The sequence below is a fragment of the Pristiophorus japonicus genome, chromosome 11 (genome assembly GCF_044704955.1).
Source record: "Pristiophorus japonicus isolate sPriJap1 chromosome 11, sPriJap1.hap1, whole genome shotgun sequence".
Taxonomy (NCBI): Eukaryota; Metazoa; Chordata; class Chondrichthyes; family Pristiophoridae; genus Pristiophorus; species Pristiophorus japonicus.
This window is the reverse complement of record NC_091987.1, coordinates 76,712,568-76,734,467: the sequence shown is the minus strand read 5'-3', so window position 1 is coordinate 76,734,467 and position 21,900 is coordinate 76,712,568. Positions and strand designations below refer to the sequence as shown.

Here is a 21,900-nt window from a genome sequence, read left to right as displayed (position 1 = left end):
AAGAATCAAACCTGGGATCTTTCTGATCGCAATAGTTCAGTACCAGGACATGTATGTATTTACAATGATCAGGAGAGCTACACAGGTCACAGTCATATCCTAGAAAAGAAAACTTCAGTTGAAAAATCAGAAGGTAGAAATTCACATTTCGTGTTTGTATGTCTTTAGGTGAGGAACAGAAAAGCTGAAGAATTAAACATTTAGCCTCTGCCAACATTTCAAAAGTTTATTTTTTAGGTATTTTACCATCCACTGAAGGGCAGTCATGCTTTTTACTCAATTTTCACCTTGCATATCCTGTCCGTTCCCCCCGCCCCCGGCCAGTGCGTACACCTTTACTGCTAAAAGGACAAGTTTGGATGGCTTGCTGCCAGAAACTGGCAAACTGTAACTAGTGGGGTGCCACAGGGATCAGTGCTGGGGTTTCAACTATTTACAATCTATGTTAATGACTTGGATGAAGGGACCAAGTGTAATGTAACCAATTTGCTGATGATACAAAGATCGGTGCAAATTGTGGGGAGGATGCAAAGAATTTGCAAACGGATATAGATAGGCTAAGTGAGTGGGTAAAAATCTGGCAGATGGAGTATAATATGGGAAACTGTGAGATTATCCACTTTGGTAGGAAAAATAGAAAAGCAAATAATTAATTGGGGAGAGATTACAAAATACTGAGGTACAGAGGGATTTGGAGGTTCTTGTACATGTAACACAAAGTTAGCATGCAGGTACAGCAAGCAATTAGGAAGGCAAATGGAATGTTGCCCTTTATTGCAGGGGTGTGGAGTATAAAAGTAGGGAAGTCCTGCTACAACTGTACAGGGCATTAGTGAGACCACACCTGGATACTTGTTTTGGTCTCCTTATTTAAGGAGGGATATACTTGCATTGGAGGCAGTTCAGAGAAGGGTCACAAGGTTGATTCTTGAGATGAAGGGGTTGACTTAAGAAGAAATGTTGAGCAAGTTGAGTCTATACTCATTGGAGTTTAGAAGAATGAGAGGGGAATCTTATTGAAACATACAAGATTTGGAGGGGGCTTAACAGGGTAGATGCAGAGAGGATGTTTCCCCTCATGGGAGAATCTAGAATTAGGGACATAATTTCAGAATAAGGAGTTGCCCATTTAAAACGGAAATGAGGAGGAATTTTTTCTGAGGGTTATGAATCTTTGGAATTCTCTTCCCCAGAGAGCTGTGGAGGCTGGGTCATTGAATATATTTAAGGTGGAGACAGACAGATTCTTGAATAATAAGGGAGTCAAGGGTTATGGGGAGCAGGCAGGTAAGTGGAGTTGAGGCCAAGATCAGATCAGCCATAATCTGATTGAATGGCGGAGCAGACTCGAGGGGCAAAATGGCCTACTCCTGCTCCTATTATGTTCTTATAAACTCTGTGGTTTTGTGTGGTCCTTTCTGATTTTTTTTGCTCCCACCTGTGGGGAGACATGTGGCCCCTCAATGCAGTGTATGTAAGACTATCGAGTGGGTGAGCGCTTGAAACTGTGAATCTCTACTCTTCAAAATAGTGTTCCAACACACACAACATATTACTTCTAAGATGCAGGGGTGAATAATAGCCCCCAAAAACGGTGGGTTGGGATTGGGTGGGAGGTGAATCCCAGCCCCAACCTGCCCACATCCGCATTCAACAGAGGCAGGACAGGGGCGGGCAGCCATCCTGCTCCCAGGAGGCAGCTTGGTACTTTCAATATTAGAATGAGGCTGGAAGGTTTAACTGGCCAGATGGGAATCCCGAGCCTCAGGATCTCAGGATTCCCGGCAGCTGCAATGAAGTAATGAAGTGAAGACAGCTCCTCACCCACCCACCCAGGTCGGGGATCGCACCTACATATGGTTGCAGTCTCCTGAGTTAAACCCCACAGCGTGCGGGGTTCTGAGTTACCTGCACCCCCTCCCCCAACTCCGGGCGCATTGAAAACTGAAAATTCCGGCCACAGTCTATAAATATAGGAGGTTTTGTGGAAAATTTGTCACTGAAGCTAGCTCATTCTACTTTCAAAATTCAACAGCAGTTCCTGCCTGTCACTTGGCCTGTCGCTAAAATTGGTTTGTTTCACATATTGCACAATCGAGCATCATCATCATCGGCAGTCCCTCGGAATCGAGGAAGACTTGCTTCCACTCTTAACATGAGTCCTTAGGTGGCTGAACAGTCCAATACGAGAACCACAGACCCTGTCACAGGTGGGGCAGATAGTCATTGAGGGGAGGGTTGGGTGGGACTGGTTTGCTGCACGCTCTTTCCACTGCCTGCACTTGATTTCTGCACGCTCTCGGCGATGAGACTCGAGGTGCTCAGCTGGATAATCAAGCACCTGGATAATGAAACTACAATGTTACGAAGAATTGTGTTTCGGGCAGGTCCTCAAACAATTTGCTTTGCCTCGGTGCAGTAATGTCTCCTGTCAGCTGACTGAAAGGAATTGCATGAGGAGAGAAAGATATAGTCAGGAGAGTGAGAATCCGAGAGCTAAAAGAGGTGGGGAAAGGAAAACAACAAACAGTAGCATTGCTGACACTTGTTACTGTATTTGTCTGTGCACACACACAGGCTGAACTCCAGGACATAGTCGACGTATTTACCGAGGCATATGAAAACATGGGCCTTATGCTAAACATTAGTACGGACCTTTCCCCCCCCCCCCCAAACACCAAGATCCACAGCGTGGCCCTGGACAACATGGACCACTTCCCCTATTTTGGGAGCCTCCTATCAACAAGAGCAGGCATTGATAATGAGATCCAACACTGCCTCCAGTTCGCCAGTGCAACCTTCGGCCGCCTGAGGAAAAGAGTGTTTGAAGATTAATCCCTCAAAACTGCCACTAAGTTCATGGTCTACAGGGCCGTAGTAATACCCACCCTCCCGTATGGCTCAGAGACGTGGGCCATGTATAGTAGACACCTCGAGTCGCTGGAGAAATACCACTAGCGATGTCTCCGCAAGATCCTGCAAATTCCCTGGGAGGACAGGCGCACAAACATTAGCGTCCTTGTCCAGGCCAACATCCCCAACATTGAAGCACTGACCACACTTGATCAGCTCCGCTGGGCAGGCCACATAGTTCGCATGCCAGACACGAGACTCCCAAAGCAAGCGCTCTACTCGGAACTCGTCCACAGCAAACGAGCCAAAGGCGGGCAGAGGAAACGTTACAAGGACACCCTTAAAGCCTCCATGATTAAAGTGCGACATCCCCACTGACACCTGGGAGTCTTTGGCCATAGACCGCCCTAAGTGGAGGAAGTGCATCCGGGAGGGCGCTGAGCTCCTCAAGTCTCATCGCTGAGAGTATGCAGAAATCAAGCGCAGGCAGCAGAAGGAGCGTGCGGCAAACCAGGCTCCCTGCCCACCCTTTCCCTCAACGACTATCTGTCCCACCTGTGACAGAAACTGTGGTTCTCGTATTGGATTGTATAGCCACCTAAGAACTCGTGCTAAGAGTGGAAGCAAGTCTTCCTCGATCCCGAGGGACTGCCTATGATGATGATTTGTCCAAAGCTACCTGCACCAAAGCCTCTAGATGGCAGTATATAAGAATATTTGAATTCTGGCATTCAGTTTATTGGTAAAAATTATAAACTTAAAACTTATTGGTATGCTTGCCTGAAATGAGATTAAGTGTCAGATTTAGTAGTGCCATGTTATCGGCAAGGCTCTAGATGGGACAGATTGTAGCCTTGTGACCCACACACGCTGGCCAGGTGGCCGCCCCCACTCTCCCCCATCGTACATTCTCTCACCGCCTGACATACAGCCATGTAGCAGCTTCAACGTAGTAAGACGTCCCACGGCGCCTTCATAGCCGCGATTATCATAGTCGAGGTCAGGGGCGAAGGAAAGGCAAGAGTTCGTAGAGGGATGTGATCGGGGCCCAGGGGCAGCACGGGCCAGCCCACACTGAAGAGTGCGCACTAGGTCCGTGCAGCAGAGCTGGTCTCCAGTTGTCTTAGATAATCCTTGCCACTGGACCAAGGCATAGCTCTGTCAAACCAGTGTGGTGGCTGGTGTGCAACAGTCACCACATGTTAAAACAATCCACGCACAGGCATCTTCCACCCTTCAGGATGTAGTTCAGGACCTGGAATATTAGGTCCTTCGTTGAAACATCTGTGAACTCATCCCTTTTCGGCGTGGAAGCAAGTCATCCTCTCTTCGAGGAACCGCCTATGATGATGATGAGCATTAAGTTGCTATTTTCTGTTTGTTGGTGCTGCCATTTTAATAAAGTTTGGTAAAATCTGTGCAAAATAGAGTTTATGCTGTACTTCTGCATCAGGCAGTTCCCAATTTTCAGAAATGGAATTGCAGAGAGATGACCATCCTGCACAGTGCAGAACATTGAGGACCTGTTCCCACTTTCATAGGATTTTTTTTCTTAACTGAAGAGAATGCGATGATTTAATTTTACACCCCAGTCATACCCGACATGCTATGCATTTCAACAGTGCTGTCACGTCATCCATAAGTGAATAAGACCAGCTTAGGACTTCTTGTTGTCAACCTCTTGTTTTACACGAATTGAGCTGAACACTAAAATAAAAGTGACCTTCCTTTGTCATAGAATGTGCCTTAGAAGATGAAACCTATGAGGATGGAGCTGAGACTACAGTGGAGTGTAACCGATGCGTCTGTGCCTGTGGCAACTGGGTGTGTACTGCTATGACCTGTGATGGTGAGTTGAAATGTTATCCCAGAAATAATACTGAGACTGTTCTCACAGGGTTCTCAGGTGGGGGAGGGGAGGTATCAATTTGCTGCCTTTCTCTCCAAATATATCTGCAGACAGAACTAGAATGTGTCTATGGTCAGGTTGCTTGGGGGTGGAACAGAATAATGAATTGTTGGATTGCATTGGAGAAGGCAAAATATAAGTTAAATTTATGAGTGCAAATATTGAGGACCAATGAGTGCAGATGTCATTGTTAATTTATTTCTCAATTTAAGCAGTAACAGGAAATCTAAGCAGAACAAAATTAACTTTCGACAAAGGTTCAGAGCACTGGGCAATAAAGTAGTTTTTGAGGTTGACAACTTTTTAAGTGGGGGTGCTATTTATCTATTCCCTCTAAATAGTATGATGACCCAAGGGCTCATGAGAACTTTGATACAGGGACAAAACAAAATTCCACAGAGCTGCAGAATTCAGGGCAAAGAACTTTTTAACAGTTTTTGAAACTGAGTTGGAGGGGGGGGGGGGGTGATTTTTTTTTGTTCATGGGATGTGGGCGGCGCTGGCAAGGCCAGCATTTATTGTCCATCCTAATTGCCCTTGAGAAGATGGTGGTGAGCTGCCACCTTGACCCGCTGCAGTCCGTGTGGTGAAGGTACTCCCATAGTGCTGTTAGGGAGGGAGTTCCAGGATTTTGACCCAGCGACGATGAAGGAACGGCGATATATTTTCAAGTCAGGCTGTGAGACTTGGAGGTGGTGGTGCTCCCATGCGCCTACTGCCCTGGTCCTTCTAGGCGCGTGAAGTCATGGGTTTGGGAGGTGCTGCCGAAAAAGTCTTGGCGAGCTGCTGCAGTGCATTTTGTAGTTGCTACACACTGCAGCCATGGTATGCTGGTGGCGGAGGGAGTGAATGTTTAAGGTGGTGGATGGGGTGCCAATCAAGTGGGCTGCTTTGTCCCCTGGATGGAGTCGAGCTTCTTGAATGTTGTTGGATCTGCACTCATCCAGGCAAGTACTTCAATGTACTTCTTCACACTCCTGACTTGTGCCTTGCAGATGGTGGAAAGGCTAGGGGGAGTCAGGAGGTGAGACACTCGCCGCAGAATACCCAGGCTCTGACCTGCTCTTGTAGCCACAGTATTTATGTGGCTGGTCCAGTTAAGTTTCTGGTCAATGGTGACCCCCAGGTGTTGATGGTGGGGGATTCGGTGATGGTAATGCCGTTGAATGTCATGGGGCAGTGGTTATACTCTCTCTTTAATTATTTCTCTGTGGTATGGGGGACCCCAGTGTACCTGACCACTTCTATGAAGAAATTTATGCTGCACAGCGACACGGTCCATAGCCACAGAAGGCAAACCACTTTGTTGCTTGACTAAAAGAAACACCTTTAAACTGAGGAACACTGAAAATATCTAAGCTGGAACTGTTTGCAGAGGATGCCTGAGTTTTAGAGAGAGCAGAGTCAGGAATCAGCCAAAGTTGAGGGGAGTGATACAGGGCCACCAATGGAGCAAATACATGAGTTGCCCTGACCGCTTCAAAGAATCCGAGAAGTTTACAGCACAGAAGGAGGCCATTCAGCCCATCGTGTCTGTGCTGGCTGAAAAAAAGCCATCCGGCCTAATCTCACTTTCCAGCTCTTCATCCAAAGCCTTGTAGGTTTTGGTACTTCAAGTGCATATCCAAGTACTTTTTAAATGGGATGAGAAGATATTAGGACAGGTGACTAAAAGCCTCATCCGCAACCCAGTTTGGGAACCTCTGTTTTACATCCAAGCACTATAAAAGGATAATCTGTCCTGTAGAATACTTGCACATTCAGCAATGGTATCTTCCAATGATCATTTCCACATACTGGTAGGAAAGCCTTAAAATATCTAGACAAGCCATCAATTATCAATTATCAATAAACTGTCTTTAAAATAACACCTGACTGATCTGACAGTTGTGAACGAGTAGTTATGGCACAAACTTGCCCTTGGGTGACCCAAAAGGTACTAATTATTATACTGCAATTTCAAAATATATGTTTCTCAGAGCAACAGTTGGTATATATGTATTTAATCTTTGCATTATAGTTTCCCTATTGTACATTTTTTCTTTAATGATTTTTTTTTCTGCATAAAATTCACTTTATTGTTGCCTTTTTCTCACCGCTGTCATTTTTTTTCTCTGCCTTGCATTTTCTCTTGGATGTCTATTGCTTTCTTCTTTGGCTCAAGGTAAAAATAAGGACTTCCCTGAGGAGCATCCACAAACAACTGGAGATGATGAGATGACTGAGGAGGAATGGACAAAGTACGTTCATGAGCTCAACAAGCACCAGGTTAGTACATTAACAATTTGAGACTTGTGGGCATGCTCAACAGTTTGGGTGTTCAGTGTCCACATCTCGTGCATTCAGGGAAGATTGGTTTCCTATCTATGTACCTCAAATCCTATTCCCACTACATGCATGCCTGTGTTATATCCCTCCCAGACCATTCCACTCCTGTCCCTAAACTGTATCAATGAGTGGCAATTTCCATTCAATATTCATAAATGTGGGGAAATGTGCATGTAGCCAAGGTAATGATATCAAAAATGGAAATTCTGTTTTCTGAGTAGATCAAAATTTAGCTTTTATCTGTTGATATTCAAAAATAACAGCTTTACCCTTCAAAGTAATACACTGATGATATATAATAGGGATGCGTCTATTTGTACTGCCAAAATGGCCGCCTTGTCTCTGATTGGCTCTCCATTATCACATGACCTATTACTGTTTGGTCTCCTTGGAGGACAAGCCACACCCTGAGGTTTCTCTAGAATGTGTAAGTGGAACCGCCCAGCCCAAGTTCTGACTGACTTCACAAATTGTAACTCAATCCATTTTGACTTCAGAGGCCACAGAGAATAGCCACCAAAAGCCACCAAGTTCGAGCTGAAGTTCCTTATCTCAGTGCAAGTGCAACCCTTCCCCAGCCAAAGTCTCATACCCCAGGTCAAGTGCATCTCTTCTCCCCCTGCTGCCACCCCCCAGCCAAAGTCCCACCTTACCAATCCCCACCATAGATGGGGCATTGTGTGCTGATTGTTAATCGGTTTATTGGGTATGAAGTGAATAGTGACAGGGTCATGACTTCTGGATTTCATCCACTCCAATGATGTCCCTAGCAACACACGCACCGAGCTTTGAGAAATCAGGTGTGCGTGTAAAGAGGGTTGGAAGAACGTGATCCATCTTCCCAGAGATTCCCTGCCCGGCGAGGCGCTCTCCCTCTATCTTCAATGGTGGATAATCAAGGGGCTATATATAAGAACATAAGAAATAGGAACAGGAGTAGGCCATACGGCTCCTCGAGCCTACTCCGCCATTCAATGAGATCATGGTTGATCTGATCATTGACTCGGCTCCACTTCCCTGCCTGCTCCCCATAACTCCTTATCCCCTTATCGTTTTAAAAAACTGTCTATTTCTGTTGTAAAATTATTCAATGTCCCAGTTTCCACAGCTCTCTGAGGCAGCGAATTCCACAGATTTACAACCCTCTGAGAAGAAATTTCTCCTCATCTCTGTATTAAATAGACGGCCCCTTATTCTATGAAGTGTGAAGTGGCTAGAATAGACTGGCAAAGGATACTTAAAGGGTTGACGGTGGATAAGCAATGGCAAACATTTAACGATCACATGGATGAACTTCAGCAATTGTACATCCTTGTCTGGAGTAAAAATAAAACCGGGAAGGTGGCTCAACCATGGCTAACAAGGGAAATTAAGGATAATGTTAAAGCCAAGGAAAAGGCATATAAATTGGCTAGAAAAACCAACAAACCTGAGGACTGGGAGAAATTTAGAATTCAGCAGAGGAGGACAAGGGTTTCATTTAAGAGGGAGAAAATAGAGTATGAGAGGAAGCTTGCTGGGAACATAAAAACTGATGCAAAAGCTTCTACAAATATGTGAAGAGAAAAAGATTAGTGAAGACAAAAGTAGGTCCCTTGCAGTCGGATTCAGATGAATTTATAATGGGGAACAAAGAAATGGCAGACCAATTGAATCAATACAGTGGTTCTGTCTTCACAAAGGAAGACACAAATAACCTTCCAAATGTACTAGGAGGCACTGAAGGATATCCTTATTAGGCGGGAAATTGTGTTAGGGAAATTGATGGGATTGAAAGCCAACAATCCCCGGGGCCTGATAGTCTGCATTCCAGAGTACTTAAGGAAGTGGCCCGAGAAATAGTGGATGCATTGGTGATCATTTTCCAACAGTCTATCGACTCCGGATCAGTTCCTATGGACGGGAGGGTAACTAATGTAACACCACTCCTTAAAAAAGGAGGGAGGAAGAAAAGGGGTAATTATACACCGGTTAGCCTGACATCAGTCGTGGGGAAAATGTTGGAATCAATCATTAAGGTTGAAATAGCAGCGCATTTGGAGAGCAGTGACAGGATCGGACCAAGTCAGCATGGATTTATGAAGGGGAAATCATGCTTGACGAATCTTCTGGAATTTTTTGAGGATGTAACGAGCAGAGTGGACAAGGGAGAACTAGTGGATGTGGTGTATTTGGACTTTCAAAAGGCTTTTGACAAGGTCCTGCACAAGAGATTGGTGTGCAAAATCAAAGCGCATGGTATTGGGGGTAATGTACTGACGTGGATAGAGAACTGGTTGGCAGACAGGAAGCAGAGTGTCGGGATAAACGGGTCCTTTTCAGAATGGCAGGCAGTGACTAGTGGAGTGCTGCAGGGCTCAGTGCTGGCACCCCAGCTCTTTACAATATACATACACTAAATTCCTTCATCTAAATAGTTAAATATCTCCAAGTTTATGGATGACACTAAACTGGGTGGCGGTGTGAGCTGTGAGGAGGACGCTAAGAGGCTGCAGGGTGACTTGGACAGGTTAGGTGAGTGGGCAAATGCGTGGCAGATGCAGTATAATGTGGATAAATGTGAGGTTATCCACTTTGGTGGCAAAAACAGGAAGGCAGAATATTATCTGAATGGCGGCAGATTAGGAAAAGGGGAGGTGCAACGAGACCTGGGTGTCATGGTTCATCAGTCACTGAAAGTGGGCATGCAGGTACAGCAGTTGGTGAAGAAGGCAAATGGTATGCTGGCCTTCATAGCTAGGGGATTTGAGCATAGGAGCAAGGAGGTCTTACTGCAGTTGTACAGAACATAAGAATTAGGAACAGGGGTAGGCCATCCAGCCCCTCGAGCCTGCTCCGCCATTCAAAAAGATCATGGCTGATCTGGCCGTGGACTCAGCTCCACTTACCCGCCCGCTCCCCATAACCCTTAATTCCTTTATTGGTTAAAAATCTTATCTATCTGTGATTTGAATACATTCAATGAGTTAGCCTCAACTGCTTCCTTGGGCAGAGAATTCCACAGATTCACAACCCTCTGGGAGAAGAAATTCCTTCTCAACGGTTTTAAATTGGCTCCCCCGTATTTTGAGGCTGTGCCCTCTAGTTCTAGTCTCCCCGACCAGTGGAAACAACCTCTCTGCCTCTATCTTGACAGGGCCTTCGTGAGGCCTTAGTACGGCCACACCTGGAATATTGTGTTCAGTTTTGGTCTCCTAATCTGAGGAAGGACGTTCTTGCTAATGAGGGAGTGCAGCGAAGGTTCACCAGACTGATTCCAGGGATGGCTGGACTGTCATATAAGGAGAGACTGGATCAACTGGGCCTTTATTCACTGGAGTTTAGAAGGATGAGAGGGGATCTCATAGAAACGTATAAGATTCTGACGGGACTGGACAGATTAGACACGGGAAGAATGTTCCCGATGTTGGGGAAGTCCAGAACCAAGGGACATAGTCTTAAGATAAGGGGTAGGCCATTTAGGACTGAGATGAGGAGAAACTTCTTCACTCAGAGAGTTGTTAACCTATGGAATTCCCTGCCGCAGGGAGTTGTTGATGCCAGTTCATTGAATATATTCAAGAGAGAGTTAGATATGGCCCTTATGGCTAATGGGATCAAGGGGTATGGAGAGAAAGCAGAAAAGGGGTACTGAGGGAATGATCAGCCATGATCTTATTGAATGGCGGTGCAGGCTCGAAGGGCCAACCAGAGAATGAACTCCCCATTTTCCCAACCACAGATGTTAGGCTAACTGGTCTATAATTTCCTGCTTTTTGGCTGCCTCCTTTTTTAAATAGGGGCGTTATATTTGCAATTTTCCCAATCTGCTGGGACCTCCCCAGAATCCAGGGAATTTTGGTAAATTACAACCAATGCATCCACAATCTCTGCCGCTATTTCTTTTAAGACCCTAGGATGCAAGCCATCAGGTCCAGGGGATTTATCCGTCTTTAGTCCCATTATCTTACGAAGTATCACCTCCTTGGTGATTGTGATTGTGCTAAGTTCCTCTCCCTCCCCCCCCCCCCCACTATAGCCCCTAGACTATCCACTGTCGGAATATTGTTAGTGTCCTCTACCAGAAAGACTGATTCAAATATTTGTTTAGAGTTTCTGCCATCTCCATGTTCCCCATTACTAATTCCCCGGTCTCGTCCTCCACGGGACCAACATTTACCAACTATAGGGAGGGAGCAACTTACTACAATCACTATCACTTAAGAAGTATTACTCGGTAAAATAATGGGACTAAAGGCGGACAAGTTCCTTGGACCTGATAGCTTACATCCTTCGGGTCTTAAAAGAAGTGGCTGCAGTGATAGTGGATGCATTGGTTGTGATCTACCAAAAGTTCCTGGATTCTGGGGCAGTCCCAATGGATTGGAAAACCGCAAATGTAACTCCCCTATTTTTTTTTTTAAAAAGGAGGCAGACAAAAAGCAGGAAACTATAGACCAGTTAGCCTGACATCTGTCGTTGGAAAATGCTGGAGTCCATTTGTTAAAGAAGCAGTAGCAGGACATTTGGAAAAGCATAATTCAATTAAGCAGAGTTAGCATGATTTTATGAAAGGGAAATCATGTTTGACAAATTTGCTGGAGTTCTTTGAGGATGTAACGGGCAGGGTGGATGAGGGGGAACTGGTGGATGTGTATTTGGATTTCCAGAAGGCATTCGATAAGGTGCCACATAACAGGTTACTGCACAAGATAAAAGTTCATTGGGTTGGGGGTAATATATGAGCATGATGCTGAGAATGACGTGAGTATCACGTGTAGCGAGTTGGTCGTACCGCAGGGAAAGGGTCCACAGCCAGATAGGGAATGGAAGACCAACAGGAAGAACAGTGCAAGGAAGGTAGTGCAGGAGTCCCCTGTGGTCATCCCCCTGCAAAACAGATACACTGCTTTGGGTACTGTTGAGGGGGATGACTCATCAGAGGAGGGCAGCAGCAGCCAAGTTCATGGCACCGTGGCTGGCTCTGTTGCACAGGAGGGCAGAAAAAAGAGTGGGAGAGCGGTAGTGATAGGGGATTCAATGGTGAGGGGAATAGATAGGCGTTTCTGCGGCCGCAACCGAGACTCCAGGATGGTATGTTGCCTCCCTGGTGCAAGGGTCAAGGATGTCTCGGAGCGGGTGCAGGACATTCTAAGATGGGAGGGAGATCAGCCAGCTGTCGTGGTGCACATTGGTACCAACGACATAGGTTAAAAAAAAGGGATGAGGTCCTACGAAATGAATTTAAGGAGCTAGGAGCTAAATTTAAAAAGTAGGACCTCAAAAGTACTAATCTTGGGATTGCTACCAGTGCCACGTGATAGTCAGAGTAGGAATCGCAGGATAGCGCAGATGAATACGTGGCTTGAGCAGTGGTGCAGCAGGGAGGGATTCAAATTCCTGGGGCATTGGGACCGGTTCTGGGGGAGGTGGGACCAGTACAAACCGGACGGTCTGCACCTGGGCAGGACCGGAACCAATGTCCTAGGGGGAGTGTTTGCTAGTGCTGTTGGGGAGGATTTAAACTAATATGGCAGGGGGATGGGTACCAATGCAGGGAGACAGAGGGAAACAAAAAGGAGACAAAAGCAAAAGACAGAAAGGAGATGAGGAAAAGTGGAGGGCAGAGAAACCCAAGGCAAAGAACAAAAAGGGCCACTGTACAGCAAAATTCTAAAAGGACAAAGGGTGTTAAAAAAAACAAGCCTGAAGGCTTTGTGTCTTAATGCAAGGAGTATCCGCAATAAGGTGGATGAATTAACTGTGCAAATAGATGTTAACAAATATGATGTGATTGGGATTACGGAGACGTGGCTCCAGGATGAGCAGGGCTGGGAACTCAACATCCAGGGGTATTCAACATTCAGGAAAGATAGAATAAAAGGAAAAGGAGGTGGGGTAGCATTGCTGGTTAAGGAGGAAATTAAGGCAATAGTTCAGAAGGACATTAGCTTGGACGATGTGGAATCTATATGGGTAGAGCTGCAGAACACCAAAGGGCAAAAAACGTTAGTCGGAGTTGTGTACAGACCTCCAAACAGTAGTAGTGATGTTGGGGAGGGCATCAAACATGAAATTAGGGGTGCGTGCAATAAAGGTGCAGCAGTTATAATGGGTGACTTTAATATGCACATCGATTGGGTTAACCAAACTGGAAGCAATACGGTGGAGGAGGATTTCCTGGAGTGCATAAGGGATGGTTTTTTAGACCAATATGTCGAGGAACCAACTAGGGGGGAGGCCATCTTAGACTGGGTGTTGTGTAATGAGAGAGGATTAATTAGCAATCTCGTTGTGCGAGGCCCCTTGGGGAAGAGTGACCATAATATGGTTGAATTCTGCATTAGGATGGAGAATGAAACAGTTAATTCAGAGACCATGGTCCAGAACTTAAAGAAGGCTAACTTTGAAGGTATGAGGTGTGAATTGGCTAGGATAGATTGGTGAATGATACTGAAGGGGTTGACTGTGGATGGGCAATGGCAGACATTTAGAGACCGCATGGATGAACTACAACAATTGTACACTCCTGTCTGGCGTAAAAATAAAAAAGGGAAGGTGGCTCAACCGTGGCTATCAAGGGAAATCAGAGATAGTATTAAAGCCAAGGAAGTGGCATACAAATTGGCCAGAAATAGCAGCGAACCCGGGGACTGGGAGAAATTTAGAACTCAGCAGAGGAGGACAAAGGGTTTGATTAGGGCAGGGAAAATGGAGTACGAGAAGAAGCTTGCAGGGAACATTAAGACGGATTGCAAAAGTTTCTATAGATATGTAAAGAGAAAAAGGTTAGTAAAGACAAACGTAGGTCCCCTGCAGTGAGAATCAGGCGAAGTCATAACGGGGAACAAAGAAATGGCAGACCAATTGAACAAGTACTTTGGTTCGGTATTCACTGAGGAGGACACAAACAACCTTCCGGATATAAAAGGGGTCGGAGGGTCTAGTAAGGAGGAGGAACTGAGGGAAATCCTTATTAGTCGGGAAATTGTATTGGTGAAACTGATGGGATTGAAGGCCGATAAATCCCCAGGGCCTGATGGACTGCATCCCAGAGTACTTAAGGAAGTGGCCTTGGAAATAGTGGATGCATTGACAGTCATTTTCCAACATTCCAACATTCCATTGACTCTGGATCAGTTCCTATGGAGTGGAGGGTAGCCAATGTAACCCCACTTTTTAAAAAAGGAGGGAGAGAGAAAACAGGGAATTATAGACCGGTCAGCCTGACATCGGTAGTGGGTAAAATGATGGAATCAATTATTAAGGATGTCATAGCAGTGCATTTGGAAAGAGGTGACATGATAGGTCCAAGTCAGCATGGATTTGTGAAAGGGAAATCATGCTTGACAAATCTTCTGGAATTTTTTGAGGATGTTTCCAGTAGAGTGGACAAGGGAGAACCAGTTGATGTGGTATATTTGGACTTTCAGAAGGCTTTCGACAAGGTCCCACACAAGAGATTAATGTGCAAAGTTAAAGCACATGGGATTGGGGGTAGTGTGCTGACATGGATTGAGAACTGGTTGTCAGACAGGAAGCAAAGAGTAGGAGTAAATGGGGACTTTTCAGAATGGCAGGCAGTGACTAGTGGGGTACCGCAAGGTTCTGTGCTGGGGCCCCAGCTGTTTACACTGTACATTAATGATTTAGACGAGGGGATTAAATGTAGTATCTCCAAATTTGCGGATGACACTAAGTTGGGTGGCAGTGTGAGCTGCGAGGAGGATGCTATGAGGCTGCAGAGTGACTTGGATAGGTTAGGTGAGTGGGCAAATGCATGACAGATGAAGTATAATGTGGATAAATGTGAGGTTATCCACTTTGGTGGTAAAAACAGAGAAACAGACTATTGTCTGAATGGTGACAGATTAGGAAAAGGGGAGGTGCAAAGAGACCTGGGTGCCATGGTACATCAGTCATTAAAGGTTGGCATGCAGGTACAGCAGGCGGTTAAGAAAGCAAGTGGCATGTTGGCCTTCATAGCGAGGGGATTTGAGTACAGGGGCAGGGAGGTGTTGCTACAGTTATACAGGGCCTTGGTGAGGCCACACCTGGAGTATTGTGTACAGTTTTGGTCTCCTAACCTGAGGAAGGACATTCTTGCTATTGAGGGAGTGCAGCGAAGGTTCACCAGACTGATTCCCGAGATGGCGGGACTGACCTATCAAGAAAGACTGGATCAACTGGGCTTGTATTCACTGGAGTTCAGAAGAATGAGAGGGGACCTCATAGAAACCTTTAAAATTCTGATGGGGTTAGACAGGTTAGATGCAGGAAGAATGTTCCCAATGTTGGGGAAGTCCAGAACCAGGGGACACAGTCTAAGGATAAGGGGTAAGCCATTTAGGACCGAGATGAGGAGGAATTTCTTCACCCAGAGAGTGGTGAACTGTGGAATTCTCTCCCACAGAAAGTTGTTGAGGCCAGTTCACTGAATATATTCAAAAAGGAGTTAGATGGTGTCCTTACTACTAGGGGAATCAAGGGGTATGGTGAGAAAGCAGGAATGGGGTACTGAAGTTGCATGTTCAGCCATGAACTCATTGAATGACGGTGCAGGCTAGAAGGGCCGAATGGCCTACTCCTGCACCTATTTTCTATGTTTCTATGGATAGAGGATTGGCTAACTAACAGAAAACAGAGAATAGGGATAAATGGGTCATTTTGCGGTTGACAAACATTAACTAGTGGGGTGCCGCAGGGATCGGTGCTGGAGCCTCAACTATTTACAATCTATATTAATGACTTGGATGAAGGGACCGAGTGTAATGTAGCCAAGTTTGCTGATTATTCAAAGATGGATGGGAAAGCAAATTGTGAGGAGGACACAAAATATCTGCAAAGGGATATAGACAGGCTAAGTGAGTGGGCAAAAATTTGGCAGATGGAATATAATGTGAGGTTATCCACTTTGGCAGAAAAAAGAGAAAAGCAATTATAATTTAAATTGAGAAAAATTGCAAAGTGCTTCAGTACAGAGGGGCCTGGGGGTCCTTGTGCATGAAACACAAAAAGTGAGTTTGCAGGTACAGCAAGTAATCAGGAAGGCAAATGGAATGTTGGCCTTTATTGCAAGGGGGATAGAGCATAAAAGCAAAGAAGTCCTGCTACAACTGTACAGGTATTGGTGAGGCTACACCTAGAGTACTGCGTACAGTTTTGGTCTCTGTATTTAAGGAAGGATATACTTGATTTGGAGGCTGTTCAGAGAAGGTTCACTAGGTTGATTCCGGAGATGGGATTGACTTATGAAGATAGATTGAGTAGGTTGGGCTTATAATCAGTGGTGTTCAGAAGAATGAGAGGCGATCTTATCAAAACATGTAAGATAGTGAGGGAGCTCAACAAGGTGGATGCAGAGAGAATATTTTCACTCATAGGGGAAACTAAAACTAGGGGACATAGTCTCAGAATAAGGGGCTGCCCATTTAAAATTGAGGTGAGGGGGAATTCCTTCTCTGAGGGTTATAAATATATGGCATTCACTGCCCCAGAAAGCTGTGGAGGCTGGGTCATTGAATATATTTAAGGTGGAGATAGACAGATTTTTGAGCGATAAGGGGTTATGGGGAGCAGGCAGGGAAGTGGAGCTGAGTCAATGATTAGATCAACCATGATCATATTAAATGGCGGAGCACGCTCGAAGGGCCAGGTGGCCTACTCATTTCTTATGTTCCCCCGCCACCCACCAGGCTCTCTACCTCTCCCCTCACGAGTCTTCCTTCCTTCCCTCCTGCCTTCCTTCCTTCCTTCCTTCCCTCCCTCCTTCCCCCCAGGCTCTCTCACTCTCTTCTCCACCCTACTCATGGGTTCTCTCTCTCTCTCTCTCTCTCTCTCTCTCTCTCTCTCTCTCTCTCTCTCTCTCTCTCTCTCTCTCTCTCTCTCTCTCTCGCTCAGCGGGAGACTCTGGGCCCGGTCGGAGGCTCGGTAGTTTGCGGCTCAGTCAGACAATGTGGTCAGTTCAGAATGAACGTGTCCGGGGCTCCACTTCCGGCTTCGGTTTCGGGCAGGAGGCATCGGGGCTGGGTCTCGAGAGGATGCAGGTGCAGAAAGACAGATAAAGGGCAATACAAATAGTCAGTCCCATATAATAGAGTAAAAGTCAATGTAAATGTGTGCTAAATACTTCAGTTTAATATTAACAGTTCCTAAAACCTATTCCTTTCAAGGCATGGACAAAAGGGAGAATGCAGGGAAGTCAGTTTCTGTGAGAACCCATTGGTCAAAATGATTTTGATGCAACAAAAACATGAGCGTCAATTGTAATCTTCCCTCTCTGAAAGACTCTATCACCGCTCCATTATATAGGCTTTTTTTGTGGTGAACTCCATTGTGACAGTGTATAAAGTTTTAAAGTGGCAGAGGTAATTCATACTTGAAAAGACCTTATCATAGCCTATAACACCATGTTAGTCTGCCATTGGACAGCTTAGGTTTGACATTTCCAATCACAATGCTACATTTTAGATGTGACCATCTAAATATATTGCCCATATCTAAAGCAGCCAATCAAATCATGCAAAATACTAGATTAAGGATTTAGAATGTTGCAAATTTACCTCTGATGTTTCTGGGCTGGCTACTCAAGACAGCACTAATGGGCTGATTTTTCTATTTAATTTTAGGAGACTGCTGAGAAGGCTAAGAAAATGAATGTAAAGGACATCTAAAAATAAAGGGATTGGAAGAGAAACAAAGTTGATTTTTTTCTGACCTGTTTCTCTCCATTCAACCTACCATTAAACACTTGGAATTTCAGCAATCACTACTAAGTATATCTACACATTATTAAGCAGTATTTGTTGGGCTTTTTGTTGGGAACGGAGGGAGTCCTTGGTTTTATTCAAACAGACTTCTTGTAACGTACTGTAATGTTAAATAAGAGTTTAGCAAAAGAGCTAGCCATAAATGATAAACTGTTGGGTTGAGTTGCAACATCTGTATAGTCCTGTGAATGAAGATGGCGGGAATCATCTCCCTTCCTTTTTAGTTACCCATGTTCCTCTGTATTACACATAGAACCAGAAGTGGAGCCTCCTGAGACAGCACCCCAGACCAGAATTCTAGATATTTCCCAGTAAGTTCTAAAATCCTGGGTGCAAATTTGAATAGAATGATGGAGTAAAAATTATTGAAAAGATGAATTGGTTATTCGAATTGGAACCTATTGAATTGTGAATATATAGTGATCTTCAGCTGGCAAAGTTCAGTGACATGGATCCGAAGCTGTGGTGCCATTTCCTGGTGCTTTTTGAGAACCAAAATCTGCAAGAGATCAGAATTGTGGTGTCAGAAAACCTTTAATAATGGAAGTAAGTTAATGCGAGAAAAAAGGTAATTTTTTTTACGAATAAATAGCTAAAAGATTAACTAGTCATCATCATGTGCTTAATGCATATTTATAATGTGCTTAATGCATATTTATAATGTGATTCAAAAAATTGCAAAGTCTGTTTGGCTGTGGCTGTGTGACACTTTGGATCCCTTCAGCATAGATACTAGAATCTGCGTTTCCCTTTTTGGCGGTTATGCTGCCATAAACATAGTTGGATGGGCATTCCATCTACCTGATATGCAGCACTGCCCCTGGCAAATCCCTTCAGGTCAGCCTTACTTTGGGCTTCTGGGCTTGTGCCTGTGCCACGGAGCGCACTGGAGGGGAGGTGAAGCAGAACCTGCTACTGCAAGATTCTGGGTCCTGAAGCAGCTGAAAGAGATCATCCTCCAGGTCCGAGAAAAGCGATTGCCTTCTGCTAGTTCATGCGCACAGTGCCAATCAATCACCCCATGAATGATTGCTGCTCCTTGGGTGGGCCTTTTAATTTTTAAAAGACTGCCACCAGCCCAAGCAAAGCAGGACACCAGTAACATCCTGACATTACTAAGCACTTAGTATTGCCATGTCAGTAGTGACAGAAAATGTAATGTATGACGTCAGTTTGTCATTACTGCCATATTTGGTACCACCCTCACCTTTTTGGCTGTGCACTTTGGTATTGAGCAGAAGTAGCACCAGAAGATCGTTACAAGGGCAGAAATGGCCAGAGACCCAACCGTCCCTGCTGAATTTTCCATCCCTGCCCGTCTGGGTTATGCCAGAAGATATAACTCGGTGTAGAATCCGTCCCACGGTCTGTAGGTCATGCAGAGGATTATGGGAAATAATTACAGCCATCTTCCCCAAAAGTTTACAAGCACTCTATTGGCATTTCACAAAGGTGCTACATTCCTTCTTTCCTGATTTTTTTTTTTATATATATAATTTTTATGATATTTGCAGCTTTTTTTGTAATCTCTGGAGTGTCCAATTTTTTATTTAAACTCTTGTGTGTTAAAAAGAACATCCATAATGTTGAACATAAAAGCTTGAGTGCCTGAGAATAGATTGGAAATCCTGTGGAAGTCGGTGGTGAGCTCTAATTAGGGGTGTAATGGCATCAAATTTCCATAGGGTCGACAAAAAGGGGGAAACTGCCTTATACCAATATGCTTTGGAGTGACAGATCCATTTGAAACACTTCTGACAAACCTGCAAATGGGAAGCTGGATGCCAGGGGAAGCTGTTGTTTCAAAATACTTCCTCAGCATTTGAAAGAGAATATTCAGCAGTGTAATATGAAACTGTAAACTGATTATTGCAGTAGTTAAAAATCTTGATAGTATCCTTTACAAAGATTGACTGTTGCTGGAAAACAATGGCATATTTAACAATATGAATCAGCATCATTCCAAGTACACTTCATGTCTAAATTGAGGATTATATCAACAAAGAGATTCTTCTGGTCTCCTGTTCTAGTACCACAAGCTATACCTTTCCATCCAAAGAATTTACAATGGGCATGTCAATGACTAGATCCCACAGAGTGGACCTCATCTTGACTGATGGTGGTGAGAGAAAAACAAACAGTTAGAGGGTAACTGAGGACCATCTCAATAATTCTCAGAATTTTCCAATACTTGCACTCTAGTCTAAAGAATGGAAATAGCATCCAGGTTTCTCAAGCTAATGTCAGATGTAAGGAGATCAGAATTACCTACTACATGTTGGAGTTCCATGAACTTTTAAGGTGACCCCAAAGAGGCATGATGCTGTGTTCAATAATCAGAAGGATGCTTAAAGTGAGAATGTCATAGTTTCAGGAGTGGGTTCACAAGCCAAGGTTGAAGAGATGGGGGGAAAAACACTTTTAAATGCCATTGAGCTTTCTTTCTCCAGGTAAGATCAGCCACAGTATCCATGGATGATCCAAATTACAATTGATTTGATTGCTTGGGGAAAAAACAACATTCATTGATGAAGTTTGCTTTTCAGCTTATTCTCTGGAACTGGTTCACTGAGAATGTGGTAATGAATCTGGTTGAATATTAACAAGGCAATCCTATCCCCACAACCACCTAGCAGATAAATAAAGGAAGACCCAGCCTGAAAAATAGATATTTAATCAGTTTCTGCATCCCAACATCTGTGACAGAACTTATGAAGTATTAACTTGCACACATGTTTGCACCATGTATTTCTTATTTTAAATGTTGTTATTGTTATAGGCTCTGACTGTATTTCCGATACCTTGTTTTGAACTACTACTTTATTGGAAACATAAGAGGAACTATGTATGCCCTGAGACCGAACTATAAGAAGAGAGTTTCATGTATTGTAGTTTCTTTTTGTACTCACTGGCATTTTGGGGTATAATGTCAATAAATTTTCTTACAAAATTTAAGAAATTCATTGTTTCTGTTATTTAAAACCAAAATGGCATTCTCTCATGCTTTAAGTTTATTATTCATATACAATATATTTAGTACTCTTTGTTTCACCTGATGACTATGAAACAGCCAACATTAGGAAAGCTAAGTTGATATAAACTAGCATATTGTGTCTTAAGATATGTTTATTGCTGTGCCAGTTACTCGAAGCTCTGTACCATATGTCGAAGAGAGTAAAATCTGTGTTTTGTGTCCTGGACAAGTTTGTGTCTTTTTTTTTTTGCTTGACACCTTCAACTATTGGCTGTGGAATTTAATGCAGACTCTCCTGTACTGGAGATCCCACACAGCGCATAAGTCATGGAAGTAATGATATCAGAGAAATGGCTACACAGAGATGCTAACTTAATCATTAACACACAGCAACAAAGTGATGCGTGGATAATCTCCTGCTGAAAAGAAAATAGGGGCGAAAACTAAGGTCTGAAGTTTTAAAAAAAGTCCATTTTCTGACTAGAGTGCCCAAGAGAAAGATTAGAAACTCTACCAGACAAAATAGAGGTAGTTTCAAGGCGCCTGGTCCGGCAGCACCTTGATTTTAAAAATTCTCATCCATGTTTTCAAATCCTTCCATGGCCTCTCCCTCCTATCTCTGTAACCTCCTCCAGCCCTGCAACCCTTTGATCTCTGCATGCCTCCAATTATGGTCTCTTGCACATCCTCAGTTTTAATCACGCCCATCATTGGCGCCCATGCCTTTAACTGCCTTGGCCTTAAGCTCTAGAATTTCCTCCCTAAAACACTCCACCTCTGCTGAAGCTGCTCCTTTACTTTAACCAAGCTTTTGGTCATCTGTTCTAATATCTCCTTATGTGGCTTTGTTTGACACTCCTGTGAAGCACCTTGGGATGTTTTACTACGTTAAAGGCACTATATAAATGCAAGTTGTTTTTGCTGGCATCAAGCCATGCTAGATATGAGCAAAGGTTGGAGTTGGAGCTATAATACCAGTCTTGCAAAATTACCCCAAATGTATACACCCAAGACATTTATCTTTTTTCTTCAGAAATACTGATTGATTAGGTGTATTTCCAGCATTTTCTGTTTTTAATTTGGAATTT

At 44.2% G+C, this 21,900-nt stretch overlaps 1 protein-coding gene across 2 annotated transcripts in view; it reads left to right on the top strand.

The window, feature by feature from the left end:
• The window catches only part of fstl1b (follistatin-like 1b), a 124,340-nt gene extending 103,299 nt beyond the window's left edge, over positions 1–21,041 (top strand). For both annotated transcript variants that reach the window (XM_070893573.1, XM_070893574.1), the window contains 3 exons: positions 4,592–4,702; positions 6,927–7,030; positions 17,698–21,041. In XM_070893573.1, coding sequence (XP_070749674.1) covers positions 4,592–4,702; positions 6,927–7,030; positions 17,698–17,742 — 260 coding nt within the window. In that variant the 3' untranslated portion in view covers positions 17,743–21,041. The remainder of the gene's footprint in view (positions 1–4,591; positions 4,703–6,926; positions 7,031–17,697) is intronic.
• Positions 21,042–21,900: the final 859 nt, after the last annotated feature.